Source organism: Centruroides vittatus, unplaced genomic scaffold (genome assembly GCF_030686945.1).
Source record: "Centruroides vittatus isolate TY-2023 unplaced genomic scaffold, ASM3068694v2 contig_1787, whole genome shotgun sequence".
Classification (NCBI taxonomy): Eukaryota; Metazoa; Arthropoda; class Arachnida; order Scorpiones; family Buthidae; genus Centruroides; species Centruroides vittatus.
This window is the reverse complement of record NW_027121094.1, coordinates 310,269-337,688: the sequence shown is the minus strand read 5'-3', so window position 1 is coordinate 337,688 and position 27,420 is coordinate 310,269. Positions and strand designations below refer to the sequence as shown.

Genomic DNA, 27,420 nt, shown 5'->3' with positions numbered 1-27,420 from the left:
CAAGGTTCTTCAGTTGTTTGGTAGGTGAAGCGAAAGATCAGCGAGTCAAGAGAACTTAAGTTGAAACGAAGAGCCAAAAGTACTAATCAAATTAATGTATCGATATCAAGTCAAGAGAGAAATTCAGAAAATATCAGAATTAAATTAAATGAAAATTCAAGCCAATGAAACAATAATATCGAGGAAGAATAAGCCTTAGTAGTAAGTCAAGTGAAGAAATTGGCACTAGTCAATTGAAGGTAATAGGTCAAGTGAAAGATTTATCACCATGTCAAGCAAAGAGTTCAATATATAAGTTAAAGAGACGACCATAGAAACGGTTTAAATTACGATATAATTCAAATACAAGTTAAAGAATTCATTCGTATTTTATAAATTATTACATCAATTCAGCATTCTGACACCATCTTACTATAAATAACATCTAGTTTATCCATGAAATTATAAAGCAAAAGAGATTTAATGGTGTGCATCACGGAAGAGGTAAATCTCAAAGTTGAGAAAGTCAAGAAAGGAGAATTAGGGCTTTATCCTGGGATAGGAAAGAAGGATTTAAAGTTTTGTAAGAAGTTCCTGATAAAAAATTATAGTAAAAAAATTGAAAAAAAAAAATATATATAATATAATATAATATATGTTTAGTCAAAGTAATAAAACAGTAAGAAACTATGATTTGTTTTAATAATGCAAAAGAATTGATTGAAAAATAATGCGATTCACTCTATTTAAAAAGAAATGAGTAAGGTCTTTTGAAGAAAATTGCTTAGAAATAAGTTTTAAAGTGTTCTTTGAAACAGATTTCGGCCTTAAAAATCAGAATTTTAAAAAAAAGAAATTCTCGGTAGACTTTTATAGACACCTTTATCCAAAGAAAATGTAGTAAACAGAGTGAAAGAAGACCATTTCTCTTAAGAAACGGCAAATAAACTTAAAAATAACTACAGATAAAATTCTTGTTTCGAATCAAAACACTTAACACGAGCCACAAAATAATAAATTTGCAACAAAATAAAGAAGAAAATTTATTTTTTCTCTTAAAATTTCTTTAAAATCTTCCTTTAAAGTGGTCTACAAGCAACTAAATCAACTTCCCTCTTCTTCGTTGTATTATCAACTTCTTACTGATAAATAACTTAAAAAAATTAGCTAATCTTATAAATTAAAAAAATAGAATAAAATAAAATATGTAGAAATTTATAGCCATAAAATCGCATAAAATTTGCATAACTTTTCTAAACCATTTTTTTGTCTTGTATAATTATAGCAAAAGATTAAGAAATTAATCCATCTGACTTATTTATTCTCTATAAAAATATCTCATTACGTATTAAAGATTCAGATTTATTTGGGGACGAGTAATTTTAAACCACAATATAACTAATTTGCATTAAATAGTCATTAAAACAAGATTAAATTGTTAATTTAAATTGCCTTTTTTTCTAAATCACCTTAACGCTTCCATTGCCAGATTAAATGCGTTTCGAAATCAAATTTAACGCCCTTTTAGACTAATAAATAATTAAATTTAATGATATTTATGTAATATTGTTAAATATTTTTTTTAAAAATATAAAGTTATGTAACAAAGAGAAGAGGATTTTATTGATGATATTGTTTGATTCCTATGGGAAGGGAAGAAGATTAAGCTAGTTTGTAAAGTAAATAAGGAAAATTTGCATAATATTATAAGTTTATATGCAATTCTTTAGTAGTTCGAGATATATATTTTTATATTTTTAATAAAAAAAGGAAGCTTTCTTCAGAAACCATTCACGAAGAAGTAAGTTTTTTTATTTATTATTCCCCATCCTCTTCCATTCTAACCAATACAATTTATCCTAGGATGAAACTTTATCATATTTACAATTCTCTGTGTGATTTATATCGGTATCGGAATCATAGGTTTATCATCACTTAAAATACTATTCTCAAATTGGCAATATTCCAGGAGAATCTGACGAATTTAATATGTTTGAATGTATAACAAAGTTCATCAAACTACTAAATTAATTTGGACTTTTCTAATGTCTTAAGATAAATAAAATTAGCTCAAAAATTCATTAAAATCTCATTAAATGTTTAAAATAAATTTTAAAATTATTTATAATTATTTTCCTCTACATCCTCCTCTTCTATAATAATGCTGCTTTTCTCAAGAAGAGGAGGAGGAGGAGGAGGGGGAAAAACATATTTTTTAATGATTTATCGTACGAGTAAAGTTTGAAAAACGTTAAAGGAATATCTCAACGTGTTTATTTTAATGTTATAGCAGTATTCAGCACATTAAATCAAGAAAAAAAAACCTATTTGACCAATCAGAAAGGTGCCAGAAGTTTTTATCATACTAAATTACCTCTCCGTAACGAAATAATTCTAGCATTTAAAGCTTATCTAGAAGCGAAAAAATATATATATTATATTTGTATTTTTATTTTATTTTTTTAAAGTTCGTTTTTTCATTTCAGGAAAAAATTGATTCCTTAGTTTTTTAATATAGAAAAAAACGATATCAAAAATAGATTGTATCGATTAAATTTTCTTTTAGAAAATATCGAAAAATAGTTGTCTATAACTTCTATAAGAGAATGCTGTGAATTATGTGTAAACAATATATCCTTTCCAGAAAAGTTTCTGCTAGAATTTATTTTAAATCCTTTCATCGGATAGATAATGCTTCTCAAAGCTTCTATTTTTCTCCTTATAACGCTCGGAAATGCTTTTTATCAAGTTTTTCTACTGTCGAATGAGAAAAGAATCAGTAAATTCCATGAAAAAAACATGCAGATTTGATACATTAACGAGTCGAACTTTCGAATTTTATAAGAGAATCAAAGAACATTTGAAATTGTTTATTTAATAGTTAAATGCTTGCTTTATATTCTAAAAAAAATATCGATTCTATAAAGATCCTAATAAATTATTAATAAATTTACCCCTGTTTATAAAATCAAAAGACAGATTTTTAAATTTTAAATTAATTTTTTTTTTCGGTTTAAATGTAGATAAATATTATAAAGTTGCATTGGTAGAATGCTTATCTTTCTAGATACATTAATATTATTTTTAGTTCTACGTTACAAAGGAATAAAGTTTTTAGTGTAAAAATAATAGCTTATCAGCTATTATACTGATTAAAAAAAATGATTATATACAAGCCATATGCGTTCTACACAGTTTCATGTGCTAAAACAGTAAAAATTATCTATAATTTTCACTATAATTACGACTTTAAATGTTACAAAATTTATCAGTTTCTAACGCTTATACACTTTATCCCCCTTATGGTAAATTTTGAAACGTATCTTTATATTATCCTAATGTATTTTCTTTAGTAGAATTGCAAAGCTAAGCAGAGCAGAGAGATTACGGAACGTTGATTAGTTATAGAAGAAAGAGAGATTATGCATATCAACTATTGCAGAAGCGAAAGGATTTGCTGCGGATCAATAAGACTGTGTTTGTGAAAAATCTTATGAATATTTTAAACTTTCTTTAACTTAAAAAAATTGTAAGCCTATATATATAAAAAATATACATAAAAAAGTTCATTTTTAACTCATCGAAGAGGTCCAACATCCCTTTTTTTATCAACAAAATTAAAGGAATTTCATAAGTTTTAACGATGCAAAAATTAAACTGGATAAAAATTGCTTTTTAATTTAAAATATTTTTTAAAAAAAATATACATGAACAGGATTAAAAGATTTAAAAAATTACTCCTGGACGAGAAAATATGTTTTGTAAGTATTAAAGAATGTGTTTTTAGTTGGAGAAGATCAATAAAAGTTATAAAAGATCCTTCTCTAAAAGGACCGTTTGGATGAAACAAATCCCTGATAAATCGTTCAGGCCAATCTAATAAGTGTCAAAGAACATTAATTTAAGAAGAAATACTTTATGTGAACCTCTTATAAACTCCGATACCTGATCTTCCTTCAAGGTAATTTATATTCTCCCATTTATTCTGCCATTCAAAACTATGGACAACTTCGAAAATATTGGTTCTAAGAAAACTACCGGAAATAAGTTTAATGATAATCTACCGATTTAAAATTCATCTTGACACACGCTAGAGGAAGAATTTTACATAATTTTTTTTTATTTTTTTTAAATACCACACGCTTTTCTAAGGACGGATAGGGAGGGAAAAAAATATATGATGAATAATAACTACTCGAGAAAATATTTTAGAGGAGAGTTTTGGATCGATTCTTTCAAGTTATAGAAAAAATAATATGATATTTTAATTAAGAAATAACTGCTGTAAGAGGTTTCTATGGATATATTTAAACAATGATACAAATTAGTGAGAAGAAGAATCTTGCAAACGAGGACAGGAAAAAACGAGGTCGTAGACCATTCTTGCAATCTGCAATTTCTCATTAAATTGTTCCCAACTTAAAAGATGTTGAATGGAAGGAGAGCAAACGAATGTCTTTTTATTTTTTATTTAGATAATTATCTAGTATTGTTCGAGACGTTGCTTCATTACGATCGTGTTAAAGAAAGCCATTTATATGAGTAACGCGACTCTCTTTGCTTCGATTTTCCTATATAGAAAGTAGATTTTTAGATCCAACTTGAACTTTTAAATGTTCCCAATGGCATTCTAAATATACTAAAGTGATACAACTAGAAGAATTTAAATGAATTTTTCAACTTAGCATAAAATTTTGATGGGAAGATGACGATAAATCTCTTTCCTTTCTCTCGATTTTCTTATATATTTTACTGTTTGTTATTGTTAAGTTTAATTAAGTAACAAACTTAATTAACATTAAAATGTATTTTTATTCCTGTAAGATATTCGGGAGATTTATTACAATTTTACAAATTAAAACTAAATAGTTTCAAGTTTTTAAAATATGTCAGCCATGCGTTGGCATGTTATAACTTATATTATACAACTTTAAACATTCTAAATTAAACTAAACTTACTAAAATTTTAAAGTATTTTTTTTTATTATTATTATTATTCTTCGAAAATTAAAATTAAAAATTAAGTTTCGTTATTTATAATTCTAAAAATGTATCCAAAGTTTACCGGTTTTGATCTTCCTTTTCTTAATAAATTTATGAATTCTTTATTAAATTACAAAATGAAAGATATTACTGTATAGGAGATAAATTACATTTTATTACGAATAAAATTTTATGATCGTATTTTAATAAAGCGAGAAACAATAAAGGATAAAGTTCAGAACGTACAAAGTCTATAGGAAAAGCATTAACTAGTGTGACTTTACATCATTCTATTTACGTATTTCTTCGATGTAAGTAAAAATTCTAACACTTCTTGCACTTTTTTTTATGCATAGAAGCTTTCAGGCAACATTTATTATTCATTTAAACCCTTAATTTTTCCTTATTTACGATTCTGAAAGCTTAAAATTTCTCAGTTTCTATCAATACCTTACATTAGATTTGGGATCACTTGGAAGTTGAATTCTACATTTATTTTCTATTTTAAATCATTCACGATCGCGTATAAAATATTTCGAATTTATTTTACTTTAATAAAGCAAAAAAACAATAAAAAATAAAATAAATAACGTAAAAAAGGGCTAAGTTGAGCGATTTATATCACTCTGATACTTATTTCTTTCATGTAGATATAGATTTAAATCTCTCCTTTTCAATATATTTACTGAAGCTTATAGGCATGAATTTTATTTAGTGTAAACATTCAAACTCTCTTATTTCAAATTTTACAGCTTAAATTCGCTATAGCACCTATTTATAGATTTTAAATTAACTTTTTCCATAATTTGTGTATAGAAGTGTTGAATGGGTAACACTCGAAACCATTCTGTCTTAGAATCTCACCTATTTTTCGATATTTAAATCGGTTTAATCCCAATTCATCCCATTATTTTAAATATATAAATATTTATTTTTATAAAAATAATATATATATTTTTTCTCTGCTTTGTATGTAGAGGTGTTGAATTGGTTAACATTCAAAGCCATTGTAACTTAGAATTTTACCCATTTCTTTGATTCTTTCAATGATTTTAATGCATTCACAGCGGAAATTGTTATCGTATTGTATTATATTAGTTATGACATTGGAAATATCTTAATTACATCCTTCAGGGTGGAGACAAATCTCCAAGTTTGACCATGTTTGATTTAATTACATCACGACCAATTAATGGCGACAAGACTCGATGTCATTTCATCAAAATGTCACACAAAGCTGCCGTAAGTTTTAATTCTCTCCAGATTATCATCATTATCGTAATTAATACTCAAATTATATAAATAATATATTTTTTCCTAGTTTCTAGAAACAAAAATTACATTTTGCGATCGAGATTTTTTAACGGATTTTTATATACATTATTAAATTACGCATTTTTAGTTAAATAATAAAACAAGAATGCTCGTTCAAGAATTCTGTAAATAAAAGGAATGCCTTGTTTTAATTTTGACATCATATATATCAAACTATAGCTGCGAATACCTTTCTTCATTCTGGAATAATCAGGATGATCGAGTATTAAAAATTCCTAAAATAAAACAAGTGAAAAAAAGCACTTTATATGCATATAAATAATATATTTTTAATTCTATTTATATAAATCCATCAAATAGGTGTGTAAAATATTTTAATTGTGGCTATAAATTTGCGCATTTTTGCATTTTTAATTGGGATAAACAATTTAAAGACATCCCCTCTTGCATCATTTATCACCCCTTGGCATTCATTTTGCTCGACCCTGATGGCATTTGAAGACCTAACTCGATGGAACGGTCCAATACGCTTTTAAGGGATGATGGTCTCTTAGAGATAAATTTGTCTTCCTTTATTTCTTTAAATTTATACTCATTTATTTCTAAATTTATCTTTTCTTTGTTTTATACGTATGCATTTCGTTTTATTTTCGACTTATTCTTCGTTATTTTCTTAATTTATCAACTTTCTTTTTACAATTAACTTTATTCATTCTTGATTCTTAATCATTCCTATTGTTACTTAAATTCCCTTTCTTTGTTTTCTCCTATTTACTTTCCCTTTCTGATTTATCCTATTTTGTTTCTTCAGTTTATCCTCCCTTTACTTCTAAATTTATCATTCTTTGTTTATTCAATTTTAATTTTTATCTCCTAAATACTCTCTCTTTCTAATGCCTAAGGTTATCCTAAACTTATTTAATGCTTTGTTTCCAAAATTAATCTTTATTTTTAAGTATAAAATCATTATTTTTTCCTGAAGCTTCCTACTCTTATTTCTCGATATTCTCAATTAATTCTTTTCCTAAATTCATCTTCCTTTTTAAAAAAAAACACGTTTAAATTCTCGTTCTTCCTCTAATATCATTTTCATTAATCCCTTTATTTTTCTTATTTCCTAAATTTATATTCCTTTAAATCTTGATTAAATCCTTTCCTTCCCTCTTAAATATATCTCCCTCTTTTTTTCTCATTTATCGACCTATACTTTAACTAACCGCACTTAAAACATTTATTTTGAAGACAAAATTCCACAAGAGCAATTATCTCCTCACAAGAAGAAAGGGAAAAAAGCACTCCAAATCTACACCAATTACCAAATAACAACCAAAAATCTCAATTCAAAATGCCATCAAAAAACTCTACATTCAACATTTAGTACTTTATATTCAATATTTTCGTGAGTCTATTTTACTATTCAATGTTTCTGCCAACAAAAAAGGAAAAGATTATCGTGAAGAAAATGCTGCTCATCAATCATTTATACATATATATATATATATATAGACATAAGCATATATATAGCTCTATATTTATATATTTTAATAATGAGATATCTTCGAAGATGATTAGAATCTTAATAAAAATCCCATAAGAAAGCATTGATATTTTTTTTTAAAATAATAATATTCTTGATAAATATAAACACTTTAATTGTTTTGGAAAGACTTTACAGTTGAGTAATTCCTAAAAAGAAGGAATTTTATTTTATTTTATTTTATTTTTTTATTTACTAACCGAAAGTGAAAGGAGAGCTGGTCCATTATCTTCTCACCTTCCTGACTGAAACCTAATGGAGAAAAGCAGCTTGTGAACCGAGTTAAATTTTAGAGGTTCTTTCTTCAAGTTCACTTCTTTGTAATCGTATTAGAAAGATACAATTTACTTCTGCTTCAAAAAGTAAAAAAAGAAAAAGGTTAACATGGAGTAAAGGGTAGGACGTGAACATAAGAAAAAGTTTCGAAAGTGAAATATCCTAACGTGATTTTATATCAAAGGCAACAAACTGGCACAAAAACATGTAAATATGATCCATTTAGCTTGTGATATTTGTCGAAATTTTTAAAATATTTAAACTAATAACGTAGATATATTGAAAGAAAAGTTGTATTCTCTCCGCTTTATATTTAGTTGCAGACAAAATGATCCAGATGATAATTTCGTTATCGATTCTCCCTTAAGTAGATTAAGAAAAGGAGAATACTTAACAGCAGCATTTTTCTAACGAAATTTATCATGAAAATTCAGGTATTGAAAGACAATTACTCTCTCCATTTGCATTTTAAAGTGTCGTGTAGATTCTTGACTAATCTGGTCAGCATTCCTGTGGGTGAGTTTAGCATTAAAACTACACTTGGAATTGCAACGATTCGTGTTCCAGTTAATTGCAAACAAGTCGATAGTCGAGTTTAAAGCAACATTAAATAGTACAATTTATAAATTGAATTCCCCTCAGAACTCGTACGCACTAATTGGAAGACGAAAATTTTCTTTACTTCTAATAAGCGAAAGTTCGTTTTCTGTAAGGTAGTTCGATAATAATTTAATAAATTAAACTATACGATCGATAAATATCGAGCAGATCGTGCAGATAATTATCAAGATGCTAGAGAAATTCTACGCATTTCGACTCTTCCATCTCTTCTGTCGTGTCTTCTTTTCTTATTGACTTTTGGCCTTCTCTGTTGGCCTTCTACACATCCCAAAAGTTCTATTGGATTTAAAGGGATTTCGACTCCAAGTCCTTTTTAAACGCGGTTTCTGCAGTTATCACTGGACATTTTTCAAGCGACACAACACAGTGACAAGCACATTTATCTCACAGCCGCTCCGTCGCTTTTCTACTTCACCTTTAACAGTTCCAAAATTAATAGTTAATAATATTTCTTCTTGTAATCTCATCCACTTTCTTATCTATAGCAAGGATTTTAGTTAATTGTCAAGAGGACATTTAAATTATATAAATTTGAATTCTGCATGCTTCTCCTTTAAAACAAAGAATCGACCTTTTGTTCAGTTTATAAATACCATTCTAAGCCCATCAGACTTGTCAAATTTTTTAAAAAAATGCTGAAAGGAAACTTGTTAAGTAAGGATATTCTACATAAAGTCGGTAGGTTTTTCATTATCGAAGGAAAAAATTCCAAGTTATTATCGACTTGCCCTTCTTTGTCACGAACTTGCTGTAAGCGTTAATAGAAAGCAATTTAGCCATGCCAACCTCCCACAATTAATGCTTTCGTCGTCTGAAAGGCAAAAATATTGAAACACTTAGCCAAAGAATCAACTTTTACCTTAAATGGCTTCTTAGGAAAGATTTATGATTCAACTTTGCATGTCTGTTGCCATAAACTACAACTAAATATTGCTTTACGCTCGACTACATAAACGATGGCAGAATTTCACAAAATTTTCGAAATTTTGTTTAATTTTTCAATTAATACTTCTAAATCTTCGTTAATTATTTCATAATTGTTAAACATTATTTCGTGAGATTTATATATTTTCCACGAACTTGTCTGAACAGCAATAAGTTATAATGAAGTTATTTCGCTATTTTATTTTTAAAATATTTTAAAATTTCTAAGAAATTTATTTGGTATATTAATAAAAATTTATAAATCCAATAAAATATTCATCGTATCATGCTTCAAATTTTGATGTAATTAGCAATTTCTCCAATTAATAGGCATGTAACACACTAGTTATGAAACTTTCTTAATCGAGATTGACATGCGGCTTTTAAAAACTTCATATAATATCAGTCTTCATTTATTAAATTTATTTTTGAAGTAAGTCTGTGAATTAATTAAAATTTTACCACTTAATATTAAAAATTTGTTTATATTAATTTTAAAACTTGGCCTACAAACTCTAAGAAGAGAATTAAAAAAAAATTTATTTTTCTCCTCCTCCTCTCCTGTTGAGTGTATAATTTTGTTTAAAATTAAGTTTATAAGCTATTTATACAAGAATAACAAATGATCGTAATATTCAAGCGTCATTAATTAAACAAATTGCTTAATGTGCAAAATTAATCCACTAAGTTTATTAAATGAACTATGACATATTTAGCGGAGAGGAGCCAGAGTTGTGGATACGGTGGATAACTCAATGGTCATCTCGCTTAGATGTGTAGGATTAGTGTACAGTTCTGACTCGTTTCTCATCTTTCGGAGCAGCGGGATCAATGAAGTGCAGCTTGTCACTTAATACTTGCTGAAGTCGATCTAATGACTTGACCAAATGTTTGTCGGTATCGAGTGGACAGCAGAGTGAAGAGAGAAACAAATCTTTAGTTGCCAAGGGTATGACAAATATAGATTCGAACGCGTTATGCAGCTCTGTTTCCAAGATAAATAGCGTTATTTGCACCAAAATCAATTTCGATAGGAAAATTGTTGGAGTACTGACTCGACGAATTCCATAAATGTATTGGATAATTTCATATAAAATATTGGTTTTGATATCTACTTTCTGATGGTGTAAAGTCAAGAATGTGTTCTAGTTATAGTTTTACTCCTTATCCTAAAATTTATCCAGGATCCATCTACCAGAAATGGCTTTTTTGTTTCAAATTTGTTACGTCTAACAGCGTATGTTTATATTTTGGATAGCTTGAACTATATTCTTAACGAATGGCATAGTTTTGATTAGACACATGTCACTTTAAAGCATTTAAAGTATAAATTTTAAAAGAATCCAAACTATTATAGAATAAGCTTGGTCATTTTTAAAGTTATTCTCTTCATTCCTTTCCAAATTCTATTCATTCTACACTAAAAATTTAAGGAGTAAATAAACATCAAACTATTCCGAAACAACAGAAATATATAAATAAATAAAATATAGACTTTAGGAATTCTATAAATTAATTATTTGGGTCTACATTAAGTTTCAATTACTGTTTATTCGTACAGAAAGTAATTTTTATGTAACAAATATACGTGTAAACATGGCCTGAAACAGTTAAACATTCCATTGTAAAATGCTCAAATCGCTATAAAATTTTAAAGAATGTCTAAATAATTGAAATATCGCTTTCGGTGCATATTTCTTTCTTAAACGAAATCTTAATAAGGAACAATTCAAGGTTAAACAGCACACCAGAACGTTCGATATAACTCGATGGTTTGTGGACTGTAGTCATTACTCGTTGGAAATAATTGTGTCGTGTGGTATTTATTGATTAGTCAGCAGGATGTGGTCGACATGAATTGACGTTACTTTTATTTATTTAAATAACAATGCCTTCAATTTGTAACGATCCCCCTTTCCAGTATAAAATCATAATTTGTACGGAGTAAAATAAAAAGAGTACAACTTGTCTAAGAATAAAAATTCTTAACAGTGATTAACTAATGATGTATCCCGCTTTGTAAGACTTATAAGAGATTAAAGAATCAATTTACGTGCTTCTATTTAATCAAGAATGATGAATCTTTCAATTTTTATTCCTCCTTCGAACGGCAACAAATAATGATAACTTACTAGAATCACGAAGTTCCGATTATTATCTAATCTATCTATCTATCTTTCAATATAGGCTATATAGCAATAAACTAATCAATCATACGAAGAGGTAAAAAGAAAAAGTTCTATTTTTATCCTGTAAATGTTTCTATCGCTTAAAGAGATATGAAAGTATTTATTTAGCTTAGGAAATTGAGAAAAAGTTAACAATTCTGCCATGTAAATAAGACTCTTAATAAGAATGCAATCTTTGCTTATAGATATATGAGTTAAGACAAAGAATATTTAAAGGAAATGAGTTCTTTTCGGGGTAGAAACCATTTTCTGAACGGAAACGTCTTCTTCCGTTGAAGAACTAAATGACGCGACTAACTTTTCCGGTGATAAGAGTTACCGACTGTTCTTTTGAGAAGTGAAAAATTCGATGTTGCCGTGACTTGCAACTATCTCACATAAACCATGCTTATTGCCATTGACTAAATGACTTCAACCGAAGACGTTTATAACGACACAAAAGAAGTTCTTTCCTCTATCAATATCCGAGTAAAATTGTGTTTTCCATCTTTGATAAATGAAGAAAATTATCATCCGATTTATATTTTTAAAAGAATTATTTGAAAATTTTCATTACTTTTATTTTTTTCGTTTATTTTTTAAAATTATTCCACGTTCTAATCGGTAAACGCCCATTTTCTATACTTAAACTAATTAAGTTGTTGTTTAAAATTTAAGTAACCAATCGAAGAGATAAACAATCTTTCGTAATTGATCGTTTAACGTTTATTGGTTCTTGACAATATGAATAATGATTTAAAGTAATTTAATTGGTTTATCAATTTCTTACATTCTAAGTGGATTTTTTTCCATTAAAGCTCATTGGTTGAAATGTTATTAAACTGTAAATATTTAAAATGTAATTCGAATATTAAAAATTAGAGTTTCTATAATAAATTTTAAAATATTTACATTAAATTATATGATTAATAAGTTATTATGAAAAATTTATCAAAAATAAATTAAAGAATTTGATAATTATTCTGTATGAAATAAATTTAAATTAACGAAATTTAAAATAATTATGTTTAAATCTCTTCGCTTATTATTTAAAACGTGTAATTTATCATTTATGTTTCTGGTTAAAATAATTTATGCTCGAATAAGTCTTAAATTTTTAATATTATGGCACAATTTTTCACCTTGTTTCATTCTTTAAAATCTACTACTTGTTAAACGAATGTTTTGTGCCACATAACATTATTTTTCAGGTAACAAGCTAATATTCTGAGAATAAGAAACAAATTTACATTATTACATAAATTAGAAGATAATGAGTTCATCTCTTGTAAAAGGTATTAAAAAAAAGAGAGAGAGAGAATATCCAGCAGATTGAAAAAAGGGCATAGAATCTTCTAATCATCATGACGTCATATGTTTCTAGTTCTACTGATCTTCGGTTGCTATAGTAACGGTTGGAGATTAGACCAGAAACATTCCAAAGTAGATATCCACGAGAAGATAAAGTAAAAGAGGGGAAGCTAAAGATAGGAAGTTGTGGAATGTAGCAATTTCGTGGGTGACGCTCTCTGCTTAAATCAACCAAAATTCGCGTTTGTTGTCTAAGCTCATCAAATACTTGGTCTTTTTTTTATTATTTATTTATTCAATTATCTCTCTAACAATTTCTTTTTTTCTGTGTGTGTGTGTGTTAAATCTTTATTATTATTAATTTATAATTTCAAATATTTCTACTCGCATTAAAATTGTAGAAAGAGATTGTAGATTTATCCATAAATTTTGAGTTTTGCTAGTGGAAAATCCCTGTCAGTACCATTTCGCATATAATTAATTAAACTTTCTCAATCTCAATTTATTCATTGAAAGAACTCATCAATCAAAAACTATATTAACATTAACTGAAATTTTCGGATTTTTAAAATTATAAAAGTTTAAATTTATATATATATATATATATATTAAAAATTAGTTAAAACTTATTGCTACGCTTACGGGATTTAAAAGAATTGTCAAAATCCTGGAAAATTGACAAACGAAGAGAATTAACCTCTTTACTTTGAATAATCCTATGTGACGTACGAACGAACCTTTTATTCCTCCTAAAGCTACAGAAAATTTAATAATATTGTCAAGATTTCGAGTAAATCTTTATTTTCTCGGACGTGTTAATATTTAAGTAAATCCCCAAAGACAAAGTTTGGTTAATTTTTAATTAGTTCAAATATTAAAGTAAAACTTTGCAGCTATACATTATAATAATTTTCCCAGATGACAAAAGTGCAAATAAATATATATATATTTTTTTACTTTAATAAAAATATATATATATATTCATTTAAAATTGTTTCCTTTAAAATTTAATGAGAAAGTTTATTTCACATTTTAAAATATTAAGTAATTAAGATAATGATATAACTAATATTTACATGGGTAATTAAGCAAAGAAGATATTTATATTTTATATATTTTTGAATGATCGAGTAAAGTGAATTTTAAATTTAGTAACGTTGGAGAGTTTACGATGTAACAGAAAACTAATGTAAGAACCACGATAACGACTAACTATTTTGCAAGTTTAAAATGGCATAATTTTAAGAATTAGATCAGAAGTTTTCTACGATGGATAATGGGCTGAATGTAAATAATTTTCTATTATTATTTTCCCTATTTTTCTATTAAAACTTTCGATTTTAGAACAGAGGAAAATTAATTAAATTCCTTATCAGTTAACCTAGTTCGGTGTACGAATAGAATATTTATATATAAACTATTTAAGTAATAAGTTTTTTATTTTTAAAAGTATTTAAAACACTTTATAAAATCATTTTAAATAACTTTTCGTGGTATTTTAATTAGTTAATAATTTTTATGATGTAAAAAAACACACACACAGTAAACATAACACCATCGAAAGTAGGTGTTAAAAATCTATAAAAGAACTTGTTTAAGAAGTGATTAAGTTTGGCAAATGTCACAATACGTAGTCTTTTTTTCTGTGTTTGTGTCTGTGTCTTTTTTTTTCTCGAATTTAGTGGAAGAAACTAACAGATGAGATGGAGGTCAGGTGTTTACTCACAAGCAAAATCGATCAGTGACATGCACGGGGGGAGTTCAACGTACTACTGGGCGAGTCGTGCGCCAGTTGTCATGACAACGGAAGTTCATGAGATTAGGTTACTCGAAGGTCAATTAAAACATTTGTGTGTCACAGCCATACACACATACACACATCCAAATTATCTAAGGAGAAAGGGACCCAACCCTCTTTTATTGGATAATTAATCAAAATCTTGATGTACTCTTTGATAAACTGAGTTTTAACTTTACGAAATTTTTATTCTTAGTTCATACGCATGTAACGTTATTGAGACGATTGTGTGTAGATTTGTCAGGGCGTAAGAGGTTGATAACATCAAAACAAGAGGATAAACTCTGACCTTTTTATTGTTTCGATGTATTAGGGATAAGTATTGATCAGTTGTAATTTGTTTTGTTAAAGTTATATCACCTAATAAGGGACGAAATTCTATTATTTTTATTGTAAATATTCTAAAAATTCCGAAATTATTTAAGTTTGTTTAATACTAATTATATAATTTCTACTAGTTATTTTCAAAATAAATAAATATTAAACATTTACTATTATTAATTTTTTATATATACACTGAACAAGATTACGAGGTAATTGAATAAAATCACTCCACTTCTTGTTAATTATCCATCAGGAATAATTTATTTGATAAAGCAATTTCATATCACGTCAGCTTTACTTAAAAAAAACATAATTAAACTTAATAAAACGATAAAAAAATTAATAATAATACTAAAATATATTGCATAAGTTATAAACAAACCTATAATAAGTGTCCAAAAGTCTGTTTATAAATTTTAACTACGTGCGAGAATGATAATAAAAATAAAAATAATAATTCCCCATCGATCACGTGACGCACTGTGAAGCTTTTTATCGCTGTTGATAACGTGCATAGGGAGGCAGTATCAAAACAACTTGACATTTTCCTTTCCCGCTTAATCTTTTCCCTTAGAATAAATTTTCTAGAGGAGATGACGCGTGTTGTTTTTCCCTTCTGGCTACAGAACTCGAAGGAGAAAGCTCATTTACAGGGGACTTAGGACGTGATACTCTCATCCAAAGAAATATCCACCCTAATAAAATTAGTCTTGTTATTGGATCTACTGCACGTTTTAATATATAATTCACTGTAAGGATCTTTATACCGTTTCACTTCTATAGTAACAAATCGATGCCCGTTTTCTCTCTTTCTCTATAGTTTTTTATTCTTTCCCATTTCCTTTCTCTCTTTAAATGATTATAGTTTTGATCACGTGAGTCGAGTTTATTTTTTTAAATGGGGCATTACACGATCGGATAAATCTCTTTCGAGATAGATATATTCGAAAAGTTAATTCCTATATAATTATATCTCTGGAGATAAGATAACTCGGCGCCTTATTTGTAATTTTTGCACGTCTTTAATCCGAGGATTAACCTAATTAAAATAATTTTATCCATTCAATTGTACTGTCGTGACGTGATTAAAAGTTTAATTTACTTAATTTGTATGCTAGTTAATTTTAAAATAATTATTGAATTAGATAGAATTTAAATTTGCAAACTGGAAATGATTTTCTGTTGTAGTTTTAAGCAAGAAAAAGAAAAAAAAATAGTTGCAAGTTTAGTAAAGTCATGCGATCGTAGAGTTTAATACTAAACTATAAAGTCGATTATATTAAAAGTACCATAAAAATTCTTCTATATACTATAAAAAAGTATTTTATGAAGAGTAAATACTTTTTCTGAACTTTATGATACGTTTCTCTTTAAAATATAAGTTCTTTTTTTCTCCTTTGTGTTATTTTTATTTATTTTTACTGCACCAAACGGTTGAAAGGAATTTGTATCACGTGATAATGAAATATATAAAACTTTTCATATTTTCTATTAAAATAATTACCCGTTATCAACTTATATTTCGTTAATTTCTACAACGCTTTCCCCCCTGCTAATATGATGGATCAATTCGATTCCAGATGCTTGACCACGCGTATAGAAGATTCTGGTGGTGTCGTTTCCGGCAGGAAGCTACGTCCTGTTTGTCGGTGTTTGTTCACGTGACTGCAGCAAAATAAGAAAGAAAAAAAGGAAAGAAGGGTCATTGACCTTACCTGCACCTCCAGGGCGTGGTAGGCAATGATTAGTCCCAGCAGCAACAAGGTGGACACGCTGATGAGTGTCTTGAGAGCGGTCGAATAGACAGATGCCTGCGGGGACAAAAGAAAACAATCAGTTCTCCTAATTGCATCGCTAAACAAAATTCTTTATAATTGTCTTCTGTGCTATTACATTAACAATTGTATACGTTCGCAAGGGATCATTCGTCACCCACACCATCTTGTATTAATGGGCGTTTTATACCCCGTTTTAATTAGCCGCGCCTCACGTGACTCCGAGGTGCACGTGATATGTTAAACGTATTCGATCTATGTCACGCGAGCCATTTTAACTGGCATTGTATAATTACACGACGAGACCCTATATACGACACAATGCGACACGATGGCGCAACCCATTCCCGTGCCACGTGACCCACGACCGTAAAAATCACCGAAACAACCCGCGATACATACCAAACGTTTAGTTTTTTCAAGCGTTAAAGGTTGGCGTTAATAACGTCTCACGAAACAACTCGCGGAAAACAGCATTAAAAGCCATAAAACCCGAGAGAAAAGCAGCTTTTATGAAGCGCGAAATTTTCTTAGTGCATTTAAACCCCTCTCAACGTTTCTTCGCATAAATGGATGGAACGTCACGTGATCCGGGCCACGTGACCCAATCGACTATTGTCTTAATAATCACACACACACACACACTCTCTCTCTCTCTCCTCCTCTTCTCTCACTCCTCGACTTTTTCATTTCTTCTTCCGAAAACTTTTATTATTTTTTCCTATTTTTTCGCCCAACATCCAATCACGCGGGGAGTTCGTAAATTCTCCTCTACGCTGGAGATTTCATCACGTGATACCGGATTAGATCGGGTGATTATTTTTATCACGTGATCGTAATGTCGTCATAACTTTTCCTCCTTGCTTCTCCGACGACCCCCGCTGGTAATTCAATTTTTAGGGCATACCGTCCCCGACGTCTACAGTAGTAATAACATCACCGGAGTGTTTACTGCGAGGGGAGGTCACGTGACGGGTTATGTCAGCTAAAATTAATCACGTGTTAATGAAAGTAACGTAACACCGCCATCGTTTCGTAGAAAATTAAGCTATTTTTCGAATGCTGCTTTACAGTAACAACAATTGTAATTATATTAATTAATTTACAACGAAGCGGGCCAAAAAACAAAAAAAGTAATTCCAAAAATCTTCGTGATTTGTTCTCTGCTCAATTAATATTGTAGCTGCCAAGTATTAGACAGACTATTTACCTCCTCCACTTATCTAAACCGTGATCATTCCAGATCGGAAGTGATGGCGATGCCGAAACCGACATCATCTTCCATCATCCGTGACAAAACAATAATTCATCATCACGAAAACAACCAGACTCCGAAAATAAATTATAAAGACGAGCAATTCTGACATCTAAACACATAAGTTTAATGAATTTTTATCCATAAAATTACATTAAAACCTGTGTAAACCGGACTCGCCTGTAGCGAATATTTCTTCCTGCTTGGCAGGTTTCCTTTTTGAACAGGTTTTACTGTATATATTTTCGTATATTATAATATATATATATATATATATATATATAAACGAGATTTTCTGTCTGCTCTTCAAAGTCTATAACAACATTTAAGTACTGTCAATAATTGTTAGAGAGTTTCTAACTCATCGTGTTACACATTGAAAGTTCAAATTTTAATAACATTAAAGCATTTTCACTTAATTATGCTGAAAATTAACACGTATGTACTTAATATAAACATCTTTGATGCTGATAACGTTTATTAATATATCTTAATATAAATTATCTCTAAGGAATTTTTTTCGGATTCAATTGATTAAAAATTAAAATTTTATACAATTTAACATGCTAAAATTGCTAAAATTCGATGTTTAAATTGTTTCTAATTTATTATTTAAATAAAAACAATTCAAATTATTTCGAAAAAAATTTTTTAAAGTCCAGCAACGAGTTGCCTAACTTTCTCGGCAAAAAAGTTAAAATTGTGTATGGTGCCATCTATTATCAGATTTATTTTTAAAAAAGCTTTTAAAATGGCAAATAGCTTAATTTTGAGGGTAGGGGCGAGTTTATTTTAAAAAAAAATTAATTGTAATAACGAGTAATATTTTCGTAAGTACGACCCCACTCGAGATATGACACGTGATTTTTCCCCCTATCTTTCCACCCAGTGGACCTTTAACCACCAAAATTTAATAGCATCAATACCACTAACACACAAACCTCCCTGAAAAATTTCAGATATTTTGGATAATGGGTACAGGAGTTATTAAGCTTCAAACTGGTGAATATAATCGCACCCCCACACACATACACACAGAAAAAAATCCTCAAATTTTTTGTATTTCTCGAAGTTTCAAGGTCCCCCGAGTTCAAAAATGAAAATTTTTATATTTATTTTTAAATAAGAAGTTTGTAAAATTTAAATATAATAATTTTTAAAATAATTTAAGGGAAATTTCCCAGTTATATAGCCTAAAGCATTCTACGAATAGAAAAAAACAGTATAATTAGTATAATTTAATTTACTATTATAAAATAATTATAATTATATAATAGTATGATTTGCAATAGTATAGTGGTATGATAAAATTGGTATCATTTCTATATAAATGACATGATAATATAATGATAACGACGGTACAGTACACAGGCCTATACCGTATATTACGCGTACATCCGTGTAGAAAGATGGTATAATTTAATTAGTACAGTACAATTAAAATTCAATTATAATGATGTAATAATATGGTATTATTACGTAAACAGTAATACTATTATAATCACAATAATTCCATTATAATGGTGATATACATATACACATTGTACGAGTGCTCGTATATCGAAAAATGGTATAATTTCAGGCTTTTTGGTGTTAAAATAAACATATTTTTACTTCAAAAAGTATTTTAAAAATTCAGTTACACTCGTTGACAGAGTTAGAATCACGAATAAAATTTCATTAGTGCAAACGTAATGACAATAGCAATAAGTGGTTACAATACCAAGGCAAAGGGATAATTTCCCATGGAACAATTGTACAATTTAAAGGTATTGTACTGTACCTTTACTACTTTATAGGATCTCATTTTGCTCGGATATAGGCGGCAATACTGTCTGGTATGGAGTCATATAGGTTCCCCCGTCGGACGTTGCAAACTGCTGTTTTAGATCTCTTACACTCGTAGATGGTGTCCAATGTGATTTCGCAAATGCTCGATGGGCGACAAATTTAAGTGGGCAGGCCAACGAAGCGTAGAAACTTGACGAGACATTCCTGGAATACCTTTACTGTGCACTCTCTTGTTTTAAAAAGTTGCGAGTCGAAGTGCATGTAAATCTGCCTCTACTAGTCTCATGCCACTGATACGGGAGGAGACAGGATTCTGTAGTGAGGTTTCCATCTATCTCTGGATGGTGGACATAGACGCTCTTGTGTTCGTCTCTTGATGGTGTGTCTGGGGCATCCAGAACCTGTCTGTCGTGTATGTGTTGTCCTGACGTATCTATTGTTCTCAAAACACCCTGAAAGTCGGGTCAGAACGGCTCATACCCTGCTTCTCTAGACTCGATGATGCGGCCTCGATCAAGGTCAAAAAAGATTGAGAAACACTAATCTAGGGTCATAAAATGTAGAAGATCAACCTCTCAAATTCCATCGTATGTAGTGTCTTTGACTGTTGTATAAGCATTATAAGACTTCCAAACAGGAGGTACACAGAAGATTTTGAACATGGCGAGCCATTTTATAAGGTACTGGAGTAGCGATTTTAAGCTATTCTAGTGGCATTACCTGGCGTGTAATCGTACACAACCGTAATCATTTGCATACCTGACTGAGACATAGTTGCATGCCGAATTTTACACTAATTAGGCAATTCTACACGAGTGTATAATGGTGCAAGGAAATGCTACAATATACGATTTATAATGGTATAATTGTTAAGGATATAATAAAAATGATGTTATATATAAATAAATGACACAATTTGAAACTTATTAGAGCAAAAAATTGAAGTAATTATAAATCAATCTTTAAGAAATTCGATGATGCGGAAGCATGAGATGCTATAGTTATAATTTATAATAAATTATTATATATAGATACGCGGTATTATAATAGAATGATATAGGATAATTCTAAGCTTGTAGGATCAAAAATAAATTTATATTTACCTGGAAAATTAAAATAAATTCATAAATGAACCTTTAAAAAATTCGATGATGTAGAATCATTTAAAAGGAGAGCAAACAAACGAAATTTAACAGTTTCACCTCGTTCAATCGACAATAAAATAAAAGAGGAATGTAAATAAATCTGAATTTCCACGTTTAAAAAAACAAAAAATAACAAGAAAATTTCTTAGAAAAACTTATTAAAATTTTTTTCCTAGCATTAATGGAGAGTTAGATGGTTTTTCTTATTCTCCAGAAGCCATTAACGTTCATAAAAAATAGGAAAAATTTAGATTAAAAAAAGAAAAAAAAGAAGAATTTTAATTATTATAGCTTTTTTTTTATTTCCTAAATTATTTTGGGCGTAACATTTTCTAAATTAACTAGTTTTGTAAGTAAACATATTAAAACATATCCAAGTTTAATCTATATAATTTAAAAAAAAATGTAATTAATGTTTAGTTTACGAGAAGAAAATAAATGGAAGGATGATGAATCGAATATCAAAGTATAAATCTCCCAAGTCAGCCAATTGGTTTTATTCTACAAACCTCAAACGTCATTTCAAGTAAGGAAGATGTAACTATGGTAACGCTACAAACATCAATAAATTCAACTTTGGTGGCAAATCCCTTGAGAAACAAGACCCCCATGTCTGCTAGCATAGTAACAAATCATTGCTTTTGTCTCTTCTCCTATCCTCTTCCCTTCTTCCTCTTCTCTATTTATTTATTTATTTTTTTTTTATCTTCTATACGTGTCTGGTCATTTCTTTCTCCCGCATCATGCGGAACCTTTTATCATCTCTTATTAATGCAACGTTTCAGGTTATTTTTTTTTTAATCCAGCAAACCTGAGTACTCTCTCTCTCTCTCTCTCTTTCTCTCTCTTCTAAGGATTTCTGTAGCATTTCTGTCGAAATCTTAATGGTGTTTACTGTAAAAAAATGTCTTAAATTTTGTTTACATACTTGATATTTTTAAATCTCTTTAAATATTTTTGAATTTTTAATTACATTTACGCAATTTTATTTAATAAACATAAGAAATGTACCGAATTTTTTAACTTTTAAATCGATTTTTATTCGTTTATTTCGATCGATTTAATCTGCCATCTCGTGTCAATTATAGCAGAATTTGTCCGAACTTTAGCGATAATTCTTTATTTTTTGTGTGTGTGTCAACATTCAACAAGTTCAAGAGTGTAATTTATAAAATTATAGAAAAAAGTACAAACGTTCAACAGGTGAACGGGTCGATTTTTGAATCTCTCCATTCTTCAATGGGTTAGTACGAAGATAAATTCTTTACAACGCTTTTTCTATTCCAAAAAAACTTTAAAAATAAGAATATAAAATATAGAAAAATATATTTAAAGTATAAATTTGATATTTTAAAAACGAAATACTTTATATATTTTATTTTTTAAGGCGTTTTAAGATGGAGAAGAGAAGGAAGATGGAGAAGAGTAGTAGGAAGATGAAAGAGAAAGGTATCTAAAATCATACGAAATGAAACTATAAAAACATGATTAAATTTAAATATTCATGCAGACATCTTTACTAAAATATCCATTTACAAATTTTACATCTTTCCTAAAGTTTAAAGGAAATATTTCACGTGTTTCTGAAGTTGAATCACGTTCCTCTAGTAAAAAACACACATATATCTATATTTTTAAGGGCTTAAAAAACGGAAAGAAAGACTTAAGAAATTATACAAGATGCATATTTTAAGAAAGAAATTCTTATTTATTTAATATAAATTACATTAGGGTGGTGAATTTTGATGATAATTCAAGTTATATGTAAATTCACAATACAAGTGATTCGTTCGGAAGATGGAGAGAAATTATGAATAAAAGAAAAAAATATATATGAGGGCAACGAACTCGTAGTAAAGAGTTGATTGGAGTATTTCGGTAAAGGCAAACAACATAAGGAATATCGCATAGGTTAAGAGTTTAACGATCGATGTGTTAGAAGAAAAACAAACTTTATTCTTGAAATGATCGATGGGATGAAAATTTCTCGCTAGAATACACACAAAAATGCTATTTAGATATATAAAAAAAGTCGAGTTTTAAGTGATAATGCGGACAGGAATGTAATTTTTATGGTCAACATCCCAAAAATTACGTAGCTTTAAAGTTTCTTCGGAGAAAGGGCACTTTCATTAGCTTGATGAAGTAACTAATTGAGATGTTTGGAGGTTTTTTTCTGTAAATATTTAATCATAGATCTTATTGATCTTACTTAGTTGTAATGACATCCGTCTCTCCACTCATCTTTATTGAGAGATTCGTGATGAAGATGAAAACACAATCTCTCATCTTATTCAAGCACGTATATGCTTTTTAATTTGTAGAATAAAATGTCTTAAAATGAAATTATTTATAGAAAATCATGAAAGAAATTTACTTAAATTTTTTTTTTATAATTTATCTAGTAATTATCTCAAAGATACTAATATAAATATTTACTTAAAAATTATTTATTTGTAGAAATTTATATTTTTGGAAGAAGGACGATTTTGTCCACCACTTCGAAGCTTAATAACTCCTGTGCTTTTTGTCGAAAATTTCTGAAACTTTGCAGGAAAGTTCGGGTATTAAGGGTATTGATGCTATTAAATTTTGGTGGAGAAAGGTCGAAGGGGTGGGAAGATAGGGGAAATCATGTGTCATATCTCCAGTGAGGTCGGACTTAATGAACAGTTTACTCGTTATTAGCATTTACAATTTTTAAAATAAAACCTTTAAAATGAAGCTTTTGTGTATAAATAATATAATTTTTTTAAAAAATTCTCATAAAAGATGGCGCCATACACGATTTTAACTCTTGCCGGGAAAGTTACGCAACTCGTTGCTGATTTTTCTTAAAATAAGTTTATTATACTTAACAATCAAGCATTTTATTAACTTATGAATTAATTAAATTTAACTATTTTTATATATTAAGACATTAAAAAAACTTTATAAAGAAACTGATTTAATATAAGTTTTTTTTTACATAGAATTATATAAATCAATAATTTATTAAGGCAAGTAACTACAATTTAACGAGTTATATAGGGAAAAACTTAATGTAATTAAGGTAAAAAAAAGGTCAATTATATATATATATATATATAAATTTTAATATAAGTTATAAACGTTTATATCCTTTACTAGGATCATCAAGATGTTTCAATAGTTTAGTGAAATTTGTTTCAGACATAAATTTAGCTGAATAATGTTCTTAAGAGAAGCTGGGAATTGCTATTCATAAAATTTTCTCAATTGTATAAAGGATAAAGAATATAATAATAATAATAAAAAAATCAGATAATGGAGTAAAAAAGCAATAAAAAAGGCAACGAACAATATCTATTAACTGATTTTTTTTCCTTCCTTTTACTAGAAAATTATTCTTTTAAGTCAAATCTATCGGAATTCATCTTAAAGATTGGATTTAAAATTGTGTTTTTATATAAAAATTGGGCGGAGTCTGAACAATATCCCGTTAGCTTTAAGGAATAAAGATGAATCAAATGGCATTAAGATGAAAGAAAAATGACTTTTAGAAACAAAATCCAACAGAATTTTGATCAGATGAAACAGAAGACATCGATAAGAGTAAAGTTTCTTATGTCTCTTTTGACTGATGACTTTTGCCACTTTTTAAAATAGCCTTAAGCTAGAAATTCTACAGTTTTTAACGTTAATACAGTATATTTTTCTAATAATAAAGTAGAATAATTCTCTACAAAATAATAATAATAATAATAATAATAATAAATTCCACTTTTCATAATTCCTTCTCTCTCTCTCTATCTCACTAGCTATTAAATAATAGAAAGATGATGTATTGAGAAATTTAATTATAATCAGACAATACTTCATTCTCTATCCTATACGACAAGATAATTCTATATTTAGACAAACGGAATAGTGAGAAAGATAATTAATTAATGTGTAAAAATATAATTTAAAAGTTAAATAATGTAACACGAGATAATACTTATTTAAAAATGAGTACAAGTTTGCGTAAACAAAATCATAATTTATCAAATAAAATTTAATTAAATTTGCTTGAATAAGGTCGAAAAATGTTTGTTTTCTAATGAACGACGAAGAGGAAAATGAGCAAAGGAAGAGGGGAAGAAAAGAAAAAAATAATAATAATAAAAGTAAGAGAATCGATAGATTTCAGATTGTGAATGAACGAAGCACAATTGGAAAATTTGCCAAATTGAAAACGTCACTTCCTCATTTCGAAACTCGAACGTCGAATATAGAAGTTGAGAGAGTAGATATTATTGGTCGCTTGACCAACACGAAAGATTTCCATTACATTTCGAGTGTTCCATGCTGTCAACATCAGTTCAACATCACGTCAGTAAAATCGAAGAAGGGAAGAGAATTCTTTCTTCATAGAAAATTTTCTATTCTCTCTTTCTCTTATATATATATATATATATATTTTATTTATTTATCAGTTATATAAAATCCACAGTTAGTTAGAAATTATTCTGTAAGTTCCAGTAAACATCAATCAAAAGTTGAAGTTTGCTTCTTTTATTTTTCTATCAACTTTATCAAAAAAAAAATTGATGCTCTTAATAGAGTGCTCTCGGATGAAATTACTTTTCCAAACATTCCAGACTTTACTAATTAGACCATTCCAATTATTTTAGATGGGGTTTATACGTTAAAGACTTTGACTAGGTTATAACAATAATGAAATGTATCTTTACAGATTTGAGAGGTGACAGAATGACAATTTCCTGGCACTCCTCTAGGCATTTCGATAACAGATTTAGTTATTAATTACTGTTAAATTTAAAAGTTATCTAATGACAATGACTATAGTTTTTGATGGAGAAACTTTCCAAATATTTTTTTTAAACACTCGAAGGAGGATGAATGAGTTTTCTACCTGCTCTAGAGATCATTTATTTTACTTTTTTCCCCCTTACTTTTGATTATTCTAAAAGTAATCATTTTATCATCAACCGTTTCTATATTTTTTCCCCATCTTCCCATTTCTATAATAAGCATTTCGACTTTTAAAACAGAATTTCTGTATATTTTTTTTTTACATAAAAAGAATTCATTAATAGTCATACTTTTCCAAACTTTGGTATAAAATATCCATATATGTGACATTGCTAACATTTTCTAAAGATTCACGTGATTGAAGTATCCGGCTTGTCTTTTGATATAAGGAAAAAATTTCGTCTCTTTCTTTAAAATTCGAGTTGAATTTTTGTAAAAAAAGGCATATACATTTTCCTTTTTACAACGTTTTCTACTTAAAAAAAGTAAAATTTATTGATGATAAAAGTCTTAAAAAATAGAAAAATCTATTAATAAGTTTATTAATATTCCTCCATTCATTAACTATTAATCGAATTTCATTAAATATTCTTCTTCGATTCTAATTTTAAATAATCATTTTTAAATTTGATTCCTTTTTTTTTCTATATAAATAATCAGTTTCCTTTCAATAAATATCCAATTTCATTAAATAATCCTATTCAATTAATCCATTTTCCCCCTCTTCCTCCTCCTCCTCTTTTCAATTTTACATGAAATTTATCTTTTTTAAATTATTAAATTTTATAATATCAATGAATGTTATATATTAAAAAATTTATAGAAAAATTCCATTTTGTAATATGACAAGTTAAAGTATAAGGGAATAAATAAATAGTTTTAATTCCTGTTTAGATACAGTTGGCTTCCGTCCAGGACGTTGTTCGTAAATCTCTAAAAGAAACTTTATCAAGTAAATTCTATAACACTGACAGCTTTTCACATAAAATATCATGGGCCACGCTTTTTCATAATATAAATGCCAAAATTTTCAATAGTACAGAAAAACTATACAATCATAAGGATAATCTTTCAACAACTAACTCTGATGATGCTGAAGAGGAGGAGGAAGAAAAGGAAAAACATGGCGTAACCTTTAACACCTTTGGAAGATTAGTTGCTTAATAACAAGCTGAAATTAATAAAGAATTTTCTTACTACAAAATTAATTAATTTGCATTTAAATAGCTTAATTTTCTTGCAAGTTGATAGATTAGTTTCGTCTAATTTTTTTTTAAAATTATGATAATAATAATAGTAATAATAACAATTGTGTTCCTCTCCTCGCTCGTTTAAACGAAGCCGGGGATAAACATATAATTTTACTTTATTTACAGCTCTCATTAATAATAATTTTGAAGATATTACAGCGATTAAAATGATAAATTTTCATATTATTTAAATAGTATGTGTTGAAGTGTTTAAAAGTGGATGCGGAACTAC

The 27,420-nt window shown here is 28.3% G+C and overlaps 1 protein-coding gene across 4 annotated transcripts in view; it reads right to left on the bottom strand.

Annotated features, from left to right (window-relative positions):
- SK (small conductance calcium-activated potassium channel) overlaps positions 1–27,420 on the bottom strand; it is a 106,660-nt gene that overhangs the window by 23,738 nt on the left and 55,502 nt on the right. For all 4 annotated transcript variants that reach the window (XM_067263590.1, XM_067263589.1, XM_067263591.1 and 1 more), the window contains one exon: positions 16,912–17,007. In XM_067263590.1, coding sequence (XP_067119691.1) covers positions 16,912–17,007 — 96 coding nt within the window. The remainder of the gene's footprint in view (positions 1–16,911; positions 17,008–27,420) is intronic.